Genomic DNA, 16,811 nt, shown 5'->3' with positions numbered 1-16,811 from the left:
GCCTGAGCCCAGCAAGTTCCACCTGGACATGAGAAAGAACTTTTTCACTGTGTAGTGATCAAGCACTGGAACAGATTGTCCAGAGAGGGTGTGGAGTCTCCCTCACTGGAGATATTCCAGAGCTGTCTGGACACAATCCTGTGCCTTGTGCTCTGGGATGGCCCTGCCTGAGCAGGGAGGTGGCACCAGGTGACCACTGTGGTCCCTCCCATAACTAACAACACTTTCTCTGTATCTCCACTTTATAAAATAAGTGACAATAACAATTTCTTGTTACAAATAGCAATTCCTGCCCTATAAATAAGAAGGGGGGACCTCTCTCCCTTGAAGACAGGGAGGACAGAGTCAGAAAATTGTATCTGCTCCCTTGGGATACAATTTCTGAGCTCAGTAGGACACCTCCTCATAGAGCAGTCAGGAGAGGGATTTGCTCCTGGGGTGGCAAACCCAAATGCTCTTCCAAAGGTGTTCAGGGGACAGCACTCACATTCCAGGCCTGGAAAAGCCACGGGGATGGCAGAAACTGTTAAAAAGCCCAAATTTGCCAACAGCTACCTCCGGAGCTGGGTGTAGTCCCTGTCCTACAAAGGCTCCTTGTTCCCAGGTTCTTGTGTTCCCCACCAAGGGCTGCAGCACAGCACCCACCTGGCACCCACCCAGCACCCAGCCCAGCGTGTTGAATCCAATACAGGCTCCCCAGCCACGAGAAAAGTCAAAAGGGTCTCAGTAAATGCTCCTGAAAACCAAAAAAATCTGTATTTTGATTGGGAGAAGGGAGGAGGGGGGAAAGAAACAAAATCCCTACTAAGGCATTAACTTCTCACTCCGTGACTAGAAAAACACGGTGCTGTACTAACTATGCACATTAGGGATAAAAAGTCCTTGTCTTGGTTATTAAGTCTTCATGGAAGCCTTACTGAACAGTAGCAACACCATCTTCCATTGAAAACATTGTTTGTCAAAGTGCTACATTATAGTTACAGCATTTGATAAATAGAGAGAAAAAGGGGAAAATAAGGTGTCAGAAAATGGGCCCTTCCTTCACGTTTTGTTAAATGTGCACCTTGATATTCAAGTTTTACCAAAAAAGCTGAATACAAACCCAAATAACAGACACACTGGTGGAATAAGACAGAGAAAGGTATTTTAAAAAGGGTATTAAGAAAGTAAATTGTTCTCTAATACCATATAATGCTGAGCATCATCTGGGTTTGCATGAACACGTGGTCCCTGCCAGGGTCAGACTCGGGGTTATATTGTATAGATACATAAATATTTATACAATCTGGATAGCCAGAGATCCTGGTACTTAGGGGTCCATAAAGTCTGGCTATCTGGGGGTCCATAAAGTCAGGACATCTTGCAAGGTGAGCACTCCACCCAGCAAGGGCAGGGTTTATTTGGCATTTCCCTCCTGGAAACAAAATAGCTCGTAATTCTTAAGGATGGAGGAAAAGCAGCTTCACGTAAACCTGCTTTAATAACAAATCCATCTCTCCGCTCTCCTCTCAGGGCAGAAACATCAATTTTTGTCATTCAAATGCAATAATCTGGACTTTGGAGTAATGAAATATTTGCTGAAGATAGCAAGTAATGAAAAATAATAACAATATTAGACCCAGGCACTGATACAGCCCATCTGGATATGGCAGGAAGACTCTACAGTGAAAATATTGAATAATTCAGCGTCAGAAAAAGGGATGAACAAGACGCTATTTGATACAGAGCCTGAAATTGTAAAACCTCCCCAGCTGAAGAATCCCAGCATTTTGCAAGCGCTGGTGAAAAGCAGTTGGTGCCTGAGCCTTGCTGTGGGAGTCCTTTGTGTCAGGCCTGCACAAATTCTTCCCACATTAGGCATCAGCTGGATAATCTCTGTGTGCTGCTCCCTCTCTAACCTTTCCAGGCACTAGGGAGGCAAGAATGCAAAGGGAAAAAACCCTGGCTGCTGCGTTCACACCTACACCAAACTGAGATGGCAGAGCAGTGGCAATTGCACATATCACAGCTTAAAAATGATCAAAAGTGAGTAATGAGCAGAAGAATAAATCTTCCCTCTCCCCTTCATATAAATCTATTTTTTTTAAATATAAAACTTCTAGAGCCACAAAATACAACCCAATTACTCAAAAATCAGTGTACTGGAAACTGAACATTGTGATCAGAGAATCTATTTCTTTTGTAAAGTCTATTTTAATGGAATTTGGTTGCCTCCCAATAATACTGTTCCAAGCAGGGGGTAAAAACGTAAATATACTTAAATTTTATCCCCCATTAATACTGTTTCCAGCAGGAATAGGGGAAAAAAGGGGAATATAGTCAAAGTTTACATCCCATTAGCACTGTTCCAGGTAAAAATATGAATATGGCCTGTTTGCAAATGTCGTTTCTCACAGGCAAATAACGGCACCCTAATTCCTATAGGAATGGAGTATCCCCTTATCCTGGCTCCACAGTATAGGAGTGAAGAGGGTGGGATCTGCCAGTGGAGCTGGGTCCTACCTGGGATAACTCCAGGTCTGGCACATGCAGGGGAAGCAGTGGAGGCTGTGTGCACAGGGAGCTTTGGCCCCTCCGTGTTGTCCAACACTGCCCGAACCTACTGGAAGTCCAGGACACGCCTGATCATTCCAGTTAATTGATTTTTTTAACTCGACTCAATGGCTCTTTGTTTGGCTCTGGAAACATTCAGCAGCATCCCCTGCAATTCTGGCAGTGTGGAGTCGTTCTGCTCACACCTCGCAGGGCCACAGCTCCAGCTGCTGCTGCCAGGGCTGAATTCAGCTGGGAGGACGCTGGGCATTAGCACACAGTCCTGGAAAATAACCTTCAACATCTTCTAGATGCTGCCTGCGTTTTCCTCTAACAACCCCATCATCAGGATTAAAGAAACAAGAAAAAATAAAGGCTTTCAGCTTCCCAGACCTTCAGGTGGCAACCCTGACTTCCCCACACAAGCAAAACACACGCATTGTGCAATATTGCTCCAGAAACCAAAAAGCAACTCCAGCTGCTGTTCCTAAGGTTCCTGTGCAAACCACCACCACTGGGAATGCAAATCTCTACAGAAAGCTCTCTGCATTTCTTTCCAAAGCAATTCAAGCAATCAATTCCTTTTTTTTTTTTCTGGCAGAGATGCTGCAGATGTACATCAGCTGTGAAGGGCAGCAGCAGCTCCCCTTGGCCACCGCCTGTCCTCCGAGGCCTCTCCCAGGAACACAGCTCTTGGCTTTTATTTTTTTTAAAGCAACTGAGAGATCCCCACTGGGATGTTTGAAAAGGCAAATAAACAGCTGCTCAGACACCACATCTGCTGTGTGTAGCTGCCATGGCTGTACTCCTGTGACGAACGAGATGCTGAGAAAGGGACCGATGATAAAATCATCTGGTGCAGACTCCTTTAGACCAAGGCTCATCCAGTACCTGTCTGAGGGCCTTTGGGCATACCTGAGCCAGGGAGGAATTTCCTACTTTTGCAGTTTTATGGAGAACTGAAAAAGAAATTAGCAAGATGTAATAAATTAACTTGCACTCAGAGCTCCCCAGAAGGCTGAAGCATGGTTCAGGAGGACGGAGGAGGATGCTCACAGGCTGCACCAGCACAGGGGGATGATCCCATCCACATCCCACCTCTAAGGGTTACAGTCTATGAAAACGAGCTGGGATTCCAACATAAAGTTCATCTGGATGTTTCTAGCTAATCTAATTAAAGAGAAAAGAGGGTTTTAAAACACCGTCCAAGTTCACATCAACAAGTTCCCTAGATGAGGGATAAAATATCCCTGCAGGGATAAAGCACAGTTCTCCAGGTAGAGCATGAATTCAAACATGGCATGACTTGGATCGGAAGGGAACTTCAAAGGTTGTCTAATCCAAGCCCCTGCCCTGGGCAGGAACACCTTCCACTAGACCTGGTTGTGCAACCTCTCCAAGCTACCTTGAACGCCGTCAGGGATGGGGCACACACATCTTTTCCAGTGTGAAGAAATTTTTCCAACCTAAACTTCCCCTGGCCCAGCCTGAGGCCGTTCCCTCTCCTCCTGTCCCTGTTCCCTGGCAGCAGAGCCCGACCCCCCCGGCTGCCCCCTCCTGTCAGGGACTTGTGCAGAGCCACAAGGGCCCCCCTGAGCCTCCTTTGCTCCAGGCTCAGCCCCTTTCCCAGCTCCCTCAGCCGCTCCTGGGGCTCCAGCCCCTTCCCTGGACACCCTCCAGCCCCTCAATGTCTTGTTGAGGTGTGGCACTCTGGGTTCCTGATGAAGCACCAAGCTGAGCAGAAGTTTTCACCTCAGGTATCGCATGGAGTCAATCAGAACCAGAATGGAACTGCAGCACGTGGAACTCTTCCTCAATTAACTACACAAAATTATGGATTTTGAGAAGCTCAGTCTTGACATTAAAGAGCCAGAGTGCAAATTCTTATAGGGAAAAATGTGCTTTATAAGAAAATGGGGGGAAATAGAGGAAAAATATAAAGAAAATCACCTGGTTTTAAAACAATTGGAATCTTGTTATTGGAAAAATTAGTATGGTATTTAAGGAATATAATTTATGACAAATAATATATGAATATGCAAATATTTAAAAATATCATTTATCACCAAAAGAAGCATATTGCAACCATTCCAAGGAGCACCACTACAGCAAAATTTTCCTATTAAATCCCAGTGGAGAAAAAAGAAAATCCATAGGATTTACATCAAATACACTTTAAAAGGACACGCCTGGTCTCAGTACACGTCTCAAACTATGTGCAACTAGTGGATGATGTCACTGTGTTTAGAGGGCAGTAACAGCTTGTCTTGACAGCCGTCCCCAAAAGTCCAATTTGGACAAGACTCAGGAATCTCATGCCACAAAAAAAAATCCCAAACAATAGCCTGAAGCTGTTCAAGAAAGGTAAATTAGGAAAACAGAGAAGCTGCAGGAAAAAAAAAAAATCTTAATTTTGCTCCGCTTCCTCTCCTGCCATGTGAGCATGACAGCAAAGGCATTCCCAGGAACAGGAGGTTCCATGCACTTGTCCTGCCAGAGACACTTTTCAAGCAGAAAAAGAGATCAACGGGTCCAAGGGAACTGTTGGTCGCTCTGTTCCCTAAGTCAGAAGTCACAGCACAAAGAGCTGTGCCACTGCCTCTGAAAGACAAACCTGAGCTGAACACAATCTGATCTTAAATATGCAGAGGGAAAGCAAAGGGATTGCAGAAGGTGTCCGGAGGAGAGAAGAAGAACAAAGGAAAAGAAGAAAAAAAAACCCCAAAATTTGGCATCTAAACTTCCAGAGTTTATTCAGTTTATTCCAACCACAACCCAAAAGGTCAAATCTGCAAACAGTTTGCAGGGTAATGCAACCCAAAGCTCTGCTCTGAAGATCCCTTTCTCGGGAAATTCTAGGAAGAGAAGGAAAAGCAGAAATATGGCCACTTTATCTTTCAGGCTGCCTGATTTGTGACTATTTGGGACCGGTGCTGGCAGAGCAGAAGAAATTCTGGATTACCCCACTTTCTACAAGAGGCCTGGAAGCAGACAAAGCACAACAGCAGCCGTCCAGCTGCTGGAGAGAAGGAATGCAAACTTCTGTTCCAACAGCAAAAAAAAATATAACAGATATGATTCAGGACTTTTTTCCCCTCAAAAACAGCTGCAGATCTTGCGAAAGGAAAACAAAAGGCTGGAGTGCATCTCTGCCCTTCACCTCATCCCAACGCACACAACTCACCAGGACACCGGGGCTTTGAGCAACCTCATCTAGTGGAAAGGGGACCAAGGAGAGAAACTACAAAGGTGCTTTTTAAAGGAAAAAAAGACTGAAAATTAGGAAGGAATTGTTCCCTGTGAGGGTGGTGAGGCCCTGGCACAGGGTGCCCAGAGAAGCTGTGGCTGCCCCTGGATCCCTGGAAGTGTTCCAGGCCAGGATGGACATTGGGGCTTGGAGCAACCTGGGACAGAGGAAGGTGTCCCTGCCCATGGCAGGGGGTGGAATGGGATGGTCCCTCCCAACCCAAACCATTCTGTCAATGGTCCCCAGAAGAAGTGAGTGGCCACCACTAGGTCAGGATTCCCAGTAAACCACTTGTGCTGCCTCTCTCCATTCAGGAGCCAAGCAAGTAGAGAACCTGTTCCTGAGAAAAGTAGAATCTATGGAAAAAAACAATTCCTCAAACTTCCTTCTACCTTCCCTTTCATGGAGATCTCTCTTCTCCACCTCTGCAAATCTAACCTAGACAGAAATGCTCCCTGTGACACTGCTAAAGAAAACTATAAAATGACCTCGGTCCAACATGACACATTAAGCAACATACCAAAAACTAAACAGCATGGAGATGTTTCAAATAAGTAACAGGACTGCAGGTGGAATAACAGGATCGGAGGTGGAATGCAATAGTTTTCATACTGGTTTTCTGAAATTAATGTGGTCACCAACGTGGGTCACCGCAGTAACCACCATTAATTGCAGACTACGGGAGCCTGGTCTGATGTTTTCTCAGCCTCAGCAAGAAGCAGGTCCATAATCTCTTGGATAACAACAGGAGAAACAGTGGTGAGTGTCAGGACAGGGAGTCCACCTGCCCATGTGCTTTAATGAAAATTAACAGCTTCCTGCACACTGTCCCAAATAAAAAGACCTTTTAATTTCTTTACCTTCAGTTTGTCCCACAGCTTTGCTGCTTCTCAGGGCAAAGCCCATCCCAAAGTACTGTAATCATTGGCTAACTCCAGACTAAATGAGCTCAGCCCATTCCACCTGATATGAAACACAAATAAAAACCTTTTGGCCTTGCAAAATGAGGCTGTTTGCTCATCCTTTGTTCAAGCACTAGTCCTTCCTCTGATTCCCAGTTTTCTGCTGGTAGCTGAGGCTGACCCAAGTCCTCAGACTCATTAATGGAATAGAGGCACAAAGAGTAGGTACCTTTGTCTACAGCTGCCAAAGCATCCCTTTCAAAATAGAAACAGATCACCAAGAATATGGGGAGGAGAGAGGAGAGGAGAGGAGAGGAGAGGAGAGGAGAGGAGAGGAGAGGAGAGGAGAGGAGAGGAGAGGAGAGGAGAGGAGAGGAGAGGAGAGGAGAGGAGAGGAGAGGAGAGGAGAGGAGAGGAGAGGAGAGGAGAGGAGAGGAGAGGAGAGGAGAGGAGAGGAGAGGAGAGGAGAGGAGAGGAGAGGAGAGGAGAGGAGAGGAGAGGAGAGGAGAGGAGAGGAGAGGAGAGGAGAGGAGAGGAGAGGAGAGGAGAGGAGAGGAGAGGAGAGGAGAGGAGAGGAGAGGAGAGGAGAGGAGAGGAGAGGAGAGGAGAGGAGAGGAGAGGAGAGGAGAGGAGAGGAGAGGAGAGGAGAGGAGAGGAGAGGAGAGGAGAGGAGAGGAGAGGAGAGGAGAGGAGAGGAGAGGAGAGGAGAGGAGAGGAGAGGAGAGGAGAGGAGAGGAGAGGAGAGGAGAGGAGAGGAGAGGAGAGGAGAGGAGAGGAGAGGAGCACCAAACCACCTCAGTGCATCACGGCTTCCAAGGACAATGGCATGGCTGAAGCTGACATATCACCCATGTGCAGATGGGCTTTAACCAAAAAATTTCTAACCAGCAAAGCTGGCAATTCCAAGGAAAACCATCTCAAAGACTATGGAGCAAACTCAAGACAAATTAATGAAGCTGGTATCCCAGAGTATCTTCAGAGTTTCATACCTGAAAATTGATGGCCCAGTTCATCTAATCTCTAATACACAGAAAGAGTCCTCATAAAGTAAGCAAAATGTGGCCAAATCAAGCAGTCATGGTTAGAAAACCCAATTTTGACCATGAAAGTTACCTTTGATTTCTTCCCCAGCTCAAAGAAGCTGAGTGCACAGAAACTCCATAAATACAAAATTGTCAATACACTGTGTGCAATGAATTCTCTTCTCAATGTACTAGAAAATGGCTACTGATAATCCTCATTTCCATTTTCTCACTGAGAAACCACCGAGATAAACCAGTATTAAGAAACACTTGAGTGAAAACAAAGCATTAACAAATTTGGCAACAAGCCATTTGCTGTACATTTATTTTTATCTTTTTTTTTTGGAAGCAGGTAGGATTCTATAGGTGGAAGCACAACCTTCTCTCATTGCCAATGCTGTTGTCACTTTATTATCAGTATTTAGCAGATAACCCCAGAGTAGTGTCATAATAAAACCCCAACTACTCGGGTTTGGTTTTTTTTCACCGTTAAAACATTTCCACACTACTATCGCTTCCATCTTACCTCAAGCACTGGGCCAGCTCCAAGAATAATCTGTTCTACTCCGCTGGCAAATCCCTTCTGGCTGAGGGCGGTGAGGTGATGAATCAGAAAGTTGGTGCTCTGTGTCTTTCCCGAGCCGCTCTCTCCTGAAATCACGATGCACTGGTTCTTCTTCCTCTGGAGCATAGCATGGTAAGCCACGTCTGCCACAGCGTAAATGTGGGGCTCCAGCTTCCCCAGCTGATGGTTATCGTACATCTTGACATACTTGGGGTTATAAATAGGTAGGAACTTGAAGGGATTAATAACAATGAGGATGCTGCCCACGTAGGTGTAGATTTTTTCCTGCTTGAAGCGGTTTCTGAGATTTTCCAGGAGCGTTTTCTCGTTCAGGTCCGGCAGACCGCACAAGTCATCGTAGTCCTTCTGCGGGGGCTGGGGGAGGAAGCCCCGCTCCACCATCCTGCGCCGCTCCTCCGTCACCCGCAGCCAGGACTGCAGGCTCCCGTAGTGGATGGAGCCATCCAGGTTCTTCTCCCGCAGCAGGAAGCGATAATCCTCGCCGCTGATGCGGTTCTCCAGCGCCATGCGCGGCCACAGCATCATGCGCTGCACCGGGCAGTCCGTGGGGTTGAGGATCCATTCCTCCCCTCCAAACTCCTTCACTTCGGCCAACACGTAACATTTTGTTTTCTCGAGCTGGAGTTTGTTGATGAGCGAATCGATCACCTCGGCGGCCGTGGACGTTTTCCTGGCGGTGATGGGGCAGTAGATTGTCCCCTCTGCGATGCTCCCGGGGTAGATGTGCAGCGTGTACTCGCTATCCTCAAAGCGTCGTCTGCCTCCAACATCATTCACACTCATATTGGATCCTTTCCCATCAGTCCCTGCACTGCATAGTCAGGACCGTGTTGTATCTTGTCAGGTCATCATGTTAGCAAGGCTGAAAAAAACCAAAATAAAACCAGGTTAGGTGTTATCCTCCAAATACCCCAAAGCTGTAGCAGATAACACTACGCACACAACACAGGCTCCCCTTCCTCATATGTAACTCCCACAGCACCTCGAGCTTTTGCTAATTTTGCCCTCAATCTGAGGTATCAGAAAGACCCTCAAATTTTCAATGAAAATTTTGTGACCAACACACCAGACAATCTCCGAAATCAATCTCATGGGTGCGTGGTACTCAGCACCCACAAATTTTAGCTGCTAAAACAAAATGACCATCACCTTTCCCTGCACACCTGGCTCTTGCCCCAGATACATTTCTCTATGGTCCTGTGCCAGTGAAGAGTAGATAAACTCCTTTCCTTCCTGCCCAGGAGATTTTGAACCCATGAAGATTTAATCAGCAGCACTTTTAACCCTATCAAGTCACTCTTTTTCAGAGATGTCCATATCTCACACTGGGTATGAGTTATTGCAACCAACTCCCTCATACATCACACTTTTTATTTCTTTTGTACTGCTTAAAACCAAACAAACACAAATCTTTGGCACTGAAACATCAAATGCAGCTGATTTCTCAAACTTCACCATTACAAGAAGATAACGCACCACCAGCAGCCCCAAATTAAAGCAAATGCAGAGTTACAGGGCCCCGGTTCTCTGCCAGTTCTAACAAACTCCAAACTGCCCTGGAAGATGTCAGTTTTTCCAATACAAAGACAGAAAGGAACTAGGGAGAAAAGCGGGACCCTCAGAACCAGGACCTGGGCCATCAGGTGGCAGTGACACTTTATACAGATTAAAGTCTACAGGATGCACATCCTAAGGTGGTGTGTAATGTTGAGCTTTCCATTGAGCACTGCCCCACTGGAGCAAGACCTCACAACTATGACAGTTCCCTCACAGCATCAACAAAATGCTCAAGAAGGGTCAGAAAACACGAAGTCAAAACCCACAACAGGTTTAGGGAACTTCAGATATTTGATGCTGGAAAGAGTATTCAGAGAGAGCATTTCACTGGTCACCCTGTCCTTGCAGTCTCCCCCACGTTCCCAGATCCAGAACCTTCAGTCCAAGTACAGCCACCCTCATCTTCCACATCCACTCCAAGGCTGGGATTTGGAGAATTGTTTCATTTCTGAGGCCCTCAAATGAACAGCGCTATTTTACGCTGTATTGTTTCTCGTTCCAATATTTCATTAAGGATATTATCCTCAGCCACGCGCACTTCAAAGCACAGAAATTAATATGTCCCAGTGAAATACATCTGGCAGGGATTCACGGCGCATTGCTTGGTAGCAGGACATACATTATACACCAGGAAGTGTTCCAGCTGCTTTCCTATGCCTTTACTACAGGCACAGACGCAACAGGGATGATGTCAGGGAAGTGCTGGGTTGAGCTTGCTTTGTGTAGCTCTGCAACTCCAGCATCAGCTTTGCATCAAGAAATGGGGAACAAATCCCCCACCATACTTAAGCTCAATAATTCCTCACCCAGATTTTACTTCAAAGCTCAGGCCAAGAGGGCCGGCTATTTTTATTGATGTTATCAGAGCGTATTCAAGATTGCTGACTCACATGAGAAGTGCAAACACGACTTTAAGTTGGTTACCTTGAGCAAACTGACCTTGCCTCCTCCCTCCTGCACACTCAGTAAGTAGGCTATAAAGCATCAGGCCACTCCACCCCACCCACCCAAATATCTCTAGAGATGTTCATTCTGCATGGAATTGGTGTAACAACAAACATCTGTGCCTTCTGTATCCAAACAACTTGAATCCAGCAGGATCGCGAGCCAAGCGTGAACCCCATGGAGATGCTAAAAGCCTCAGCAGCTCTGGGGATGCAGAAGAGCCAAGTCCCCCCCACAAAACCACTCAAAGACCAGAAGCTTCCAAGATCAGAAAGCAAAGGGGTGTTAATTCGAGCCTTGTAAATCCCAGGGGTGTCACGGGGTTTACTGGTAACAACCCCAAACATGGCTCAGAGTGTTACTGGAGGTCAAAGCAACGCTAATGAAGTTAACTGGTTGTGGTCTCCCACGCCCAGGAGCCTGGCCCTGCTCGGCATCCAACACGCCTCGTGCATGCAGCCGGCTTTTCCGAAGCACTTTGGAGAAAATAATGCAATGAAATATCCATCCCGAGCTAATTAGCATATGTCAGGGAGAAAGGCTCTCCTAACGACAACCATTCCAGCAGGCTGTTGTATTAGCTATTACATGACTTGAAAAATTAGTGATATTTTTGCGTTTAGACATAAAAAATTAAACGGGAACATGAAAAGAATGACACAAAGTTCGTATTTTGCCACCCATTAATATTTGCTCTGTGCACTATTTTAATTAAAGGCCTTTCGAGTCGCTGCATGCTTACATTTACAGGTGAACATGCAAAAATGATGCTACACTTCAGTCATTTGTACATTTTGCCTACTGCAAACTCCTGGGAACACTGGCCAAAAATTCATGGACTCTGCACGCCTATGAAAGGAAACATTTATGGCCTTTTAAGTCAATATAAAATCATGGAATAGTGTGAGTTGGAAGAGATTTTAGAGCTCATCTCATTCCAGCCCCTGCCATGGACAGGGACACCTTCCACTGTCCCAGGCTGCTCCAAGCCCCGTCCAACCTGGCCTTGGACACTGCCAGAGATCCAGGGGCAGCCACAGCTGCTCCGGGCACCCTGTGCCAGGGCTCACCACCCTCACAGCCAAGACTTTCTTCCCAATATCCCATCCAGCCCTGCCCTCTGGCAGTGGGAAGCCATTCCCTGTGTCCTGTCCCTCCATCCCTTGTCCCCAGTGCCTCTCCAGCTCTCCTGGAGCCCCTTTAGGCCCTGCAAGGGGCTCTGAGCTCTCCCTGGAGCCTTCTCCTCTCCACGTGAGCACCCCCAGCTCTCCCAGCCTGGCTCCAGAGCAGAGGGGCTCCAGCCCTCTGACCATATACTTTCAGCCTAATATTTTCTATTTCCTTTTCCATTTTCTATGCTTTGATGAAGATTCTTCTCAAATTAACCCTGAATTCTGATTTTGCTCAATTTTACTACACTAATATAGTTTTATTTCCAACATAAAAAAAGCACAACCTCCAAACACGGTTATAAATTAATTCTATTACTTGGGTTCTCTGACGTAACAAAATAAATTACTATTTCCAAGGGGAAGGCTCAGAGGTCCTGATAACACCAACAATAATCATCTGATTATTGGCAGGTCGACAGAAAAAGACTAAAACTTTGATTGCCAATTAGGCTTTGTACAGACACTTAAACACGCAAATACTGGTTGATATTTACATTCTGTGTGATTGTTTGCTATTTGACCACAGTTTAATACCCATTCAGAAAGATCAGCCTCAGTATGTTCATTTTCAGGGACAGCATTAGCAACACGTGGCAAAAATCCAAAACAAACTGTCCACTGGAAGCATCCGAAGCCGGCATAAATAATCTGTGACAGCTAAAGCCTGAAATCATGGGCAGAGTTTGCCAAATACCGAACTATTTGGAAAAAACAGGGATCAGTGTCAGTGTTGAGGCTGCTAAAGGGGCAATTCTGGAAGCAAAGTTCACTGGGTTTATTATAACATCCCCTAAGCTGGCAAGGGACTACAGAAACAGGGAAACTTTCTCCCCATTCCCAGTCCTCAGGGCTCAGTTCTCAGGACAGCCTGGATTTATCCATCCACCAGCACATCCCAACACACACTGTGCAGGGCAGTAATTCCTGGTATAGATAAACTTATAAAATCTGATAAAGAAGCTGCCAATCTAAAAACACTTCACTGCTTAATCTGAATCTATGGGCACAAGAGCTCTCCAGATGTTTCTCCTGCAGCAGCCAACAGCCTCGTGCTGCTGGTACCCAAAGTGACACCTTGGTGACATCAAAACTGACACCAGACTGACACATCTGTGACAGCTACACACAGGAGGAATACCCAGGTGGAAGCTCAACATCTTGGTTATCACTGCACCGTTTCACATGTCAGTTCCTTTCAGAATCTGTGTAACGCTTAACCCTCTCCTTTTATCATCTTCCTTTTCCATGCTCACCGTGTTTTTCTCTTCCCACTGTTTGATGATGGGAGAGAAACATTATTATTGTCACTTAATCACCTACGTGGGCCCCTCTCAAAGAACTTTGTGTGCAAGTGCAGGAGGTGGTGGTACCCAAAACACAGATTTATGCACCCAGGTATTGGTGTGGGGAGGGTGTGAGGTGCAAAATTTCTCTTAAATTATATTAATCCAAAAGAATGAAAGTTCTATCACAGGAAAAGTGAGATTTGGAAGCGTTACAGAGATCTTGGAATGGTTTGTTTTGGAAGAGACCTGTAAAGGTCATCTAGTCAAACCCTCCTGCAATGAGCAGGGATGTCTTCAGCTTGATTTATAATCACAACTCAAATTTACTTCTTAAGCGATGATAAGCTTGGATGGGGGAAACAAATACCCATTAGCACTCCAGGATTGTCCACATACAGAAGAAAGGTCTTTTGGCTGAATTTCAGAGCAGTTTATTTGGACTGAGGCACCTAAGTAAGATGCCAAAGCAGTGAGACAACTTAAATTAGAACAGAAAATGAAAGCAGAAGTGGAGACACATTCCCAGAGGCTCTGCAGCAACACAGGACCCTGCTGGACCCGGCACTGAGCCAAAACCAAGCCCCGCAGGCACCAACAGCGAGGACATGCAGGAGACGGCAGCAACATCCCAACGACACATCTGACTGCTTCAGGGGCTTCTTTCCTCTCCCCTTAAAATTCTCCATTTGGTCCCAATTGCTTTGAAAGAAAGAAATTCTTCGCTAAACCTGCTTTGTCTTGCTCAGAGTTCAAGGCAAATGTGGGTGAACCTAAAAATTTGGTGTCCTTTCATTTCCTGCAAACCCAAGTGATTTTGAGTTAAACCTCCTCAATGTCTCCAGTCCAAGTCAGATTCGTAAACTGGGGTATGGCTGTTATTATCAAGAGCCATAATAAAAGGAGTGTCAACCCTTAGTCAGTGTCACCCATCCTGCCTCAAGCAGAAGGGCATATTTCTGGAAGTAAAGATGCCTGTACAGCCAGAGATGCCTAGTCAGCCTCTGAGGGGGATTCCCAGAACATAAAAGAAGCAGTGACACACCTCACCCTATGTAAATCATTCCCAAAGACCTACAGTTGCCCACACTGGAACTAAAATAGGTTGCAAGTGTTCTCTAAGTTGTTCCTGAGCTCAACAGCTTCTTCCATGGCCTGAAAAATTTGAGACAAGTCCTATCGGGCTGGTTTTTCCCTGTGTCTTTCCGTTTTATTCAGCACTTCAAGCAACTCTGTCGCCTCCTTGTCTGTTCACTTCTATAGTGGAGGATGACACTCGAGTTTCGCTTTGGCACCTGGGAGCTCCTTGCTGGGCACTGGAGGTGTTTCCCCCTCTCTTTCAGAGATGGGCTTGGTTGCCCCATACTTTAATCAGACACTGGTATTATGAAGTTCATACATAAAGCACCTCAGTGGACGATAATCCTTTCCAGAGCCTGGAATCACCTTGTCTTGAGGTTTTGGTATTCCCCTATGGTATGACAACCCCTCAGTGGCTCCTCTTCTTCTAAAAACTGGGAGGTGGGTGAGGATGTTGCTGTCCATCACATTCCTGGTGATGCATCTCCTGTGGAAATCTCTCAGCTTCTACCAGACCTTTTAGCTGAGACAAAATGAAAACGGAAATAAAAAAAAAACCCAAACACAACTAAAAAAAATTACAAGAAAAGCTGTTGTGAAATGAGTTACTCCTCAAATGTTACAAACGTTTCTGATGAAGGAGGAACTGAATTAGGACGTGAATAACAACACGATCACTTATGCTTTCCCTTGAGGTCAAAGCACTTTCTGTGCAGGCAGTGAATCAGCATCCAAGGAATTAATCTGGGCTATGCAGTGAATGAAGCTCCTGCCTGCATGACTCCTGCCTCACCGGCTGGAGATGCTACCAAAGGCACAGACAGGTGCCAAAGAAATGAAAATTAAATAAAGGAACTACAGGAAGGCTTGATGAGGTCTCGACTGAGGCAGCTGCATAGGAGAAGTGACTTCCATCTTCGCTTCAGTCACAGCATCTCAGTGTGATGCTGGGAAACCCAAAAAAGGGTGCAAAGAAATCCTGCCCCGGATCGTTCCTCTTTCTTGAGCTTCGGATTTGAGTCACTGAATCTTGACTTCTGGAAGCACATCTGTTCCCCCAAAGCATGCCCCTACACAGAGAATGGGATCCTCCAGCTGCTCCCTTGGCTTTTACTGCCAGAAACCAACCAAATAGTAATATAAACTGTAAAATTTAAAGAAACAAAAGGAATTGCTGGTTCTGCTTTCTGACTGCAATGGTGGCACTTGTTTAACTTCATGTGCTGCTCCCCCATTCCCTATATGACTAATGAGAACTGTCAGTGAATGGCAGGGATTAACAAAAAGGCAGAAACTAAGGAAGAGTCTGGTGTATCCCAAGTGTTTTGAGTCCTCCAGGGGAACAAATCCTTGCTACATGTTGTTTTGCTGCTTCTAATGGCTAATGAAGTAGTCAGTGGCCAGAGGTGGGATAATCCTGTTCCAAACACCAAGACAAATCTGTCATTTATGAAACTGATAGAATTACATTTATAGCCCCTTCAGGTTTTCCTGGATTAACTCCAGGCTCCAGCATCATCATCAGACAGAGCATCCCTCACCAACACAGCAATTCTGTTCACATGAACAGCCAAAATATCAGATTTTCCGACCTGACTGGTTGGATTTGCTCCTCACTGGTGGACACAGAGCAGTTCAGCCTCTGGAAATAAATTTGGAGCTGATATCCCAAAACCACAGATCACTGTCAAATCCCACACTGATGCAGGCGCAGAGCAGAGCCAGTGGGCACGGAGACGGCTGCAGAAACTGTACATGGACTCAGGATCTCCCTTTTAGCTCTACAAGCATGTGCCCAGCTATTTATATTTTAGTTTGCAGCTAAAAATTCACATATAGAGCCTGAAAACCAGCAGCACTTACAATCAAAACATTTTTGAAAGCCGTTAAAAATGAAGGATATGAAGTGTAAGAGCAGAGCGACACTGCCAAGGACTAAAGGAATTCACACCAAGGAGCGTCTTCCAGCCCCAAAATAGCTGCAGAAAATACCTTTTGAGAGCTCAGGAATTACACCAGCGTTGAGGACAAGGTGCTTCTATCCTAGAGGAGCTCAAGAGCTTCAGAGAACAAAACCTGGGGAAATCAAGGGATCCTTCTCCTAACGCAGCGCTGCAGGTGCTGGGAGCAGCCTGAGGACTGTCGTGCTGAAAAGGAAGCTCGCTGAAGGATGTGGAGGCACTCCAGGACCACTTCCAGCTCCAACAAGCACCACACTTGAAATAACAGCTGAGCAAAAGGCAGAAGCATTTCCAGAAGCACCAAGGATTGCACAAACACATTGTGCTGCCACCTAAATGCCACCGAATCGCAGCAATAGGAAGTTTCCAAAGGTAACAGCAACAAAGGGCAGCTCGTTAAAAAAAAAAAAAAATATGTTATCACCAAAAAATTATTTCTCACCTGTATGATGAAATGGCAGAGTATTTTGAATATTGTCCTATAAATAGATATTGATCTATATCAACTCCATATATCAATATAC

The 16,811-nt window shown here is 45.8% G+C and overlaps 1 protein-coding gene across 7 annotated transcripts in view; it reads right to left on the bottom strand.

Annotated features, from left to right (window-relative positions):
- Positions 1-16,811, bottom strand: part of MYO9A (myosin IXA) — a 177,066-nt gene that overhangs the window by 136,416 nt on the left and 23,839 nt on the right. For all 7 annotated transcript variants that reach the window (XM_069026172.1, XM_069026173.1, XM_069026174.1 and 4 more), the window contains exon 2: positions 8,230-9,151. In XM_069026172.1, the coding sequence (XP_068882273.1) occupies positions 8,230-9,072 (843 nt within the window). In that variant the 5' untranslated portion in view covers positions 9,073-9,151. The remainder of the gene's footprint in view (positions 1-8,229; positions 9,152-16,811) is intronic.

The sequence above is a fragment of the Aphelocoma coerulescens genome, chromosome 10, assembly GCF_041296385.1.
Source record: "Aphelocoma coerulescens isolate FSJ_1873_10779 chromosome 10, UR_Acoe_1.0, whole genome shotgun sequence".
In the NCBI taxonomy this organism is placed as follows: Eukaryota; Metazoa; Chordata; class Aves; order Passeriformes; family Corvidae; genus Aphelocoma; species Aphelocoma coerulescens.
Note: the sequence above shows the minus strand (reverse complement) of the source record. Positions and strands in the feature narration are given on the sequence as shown.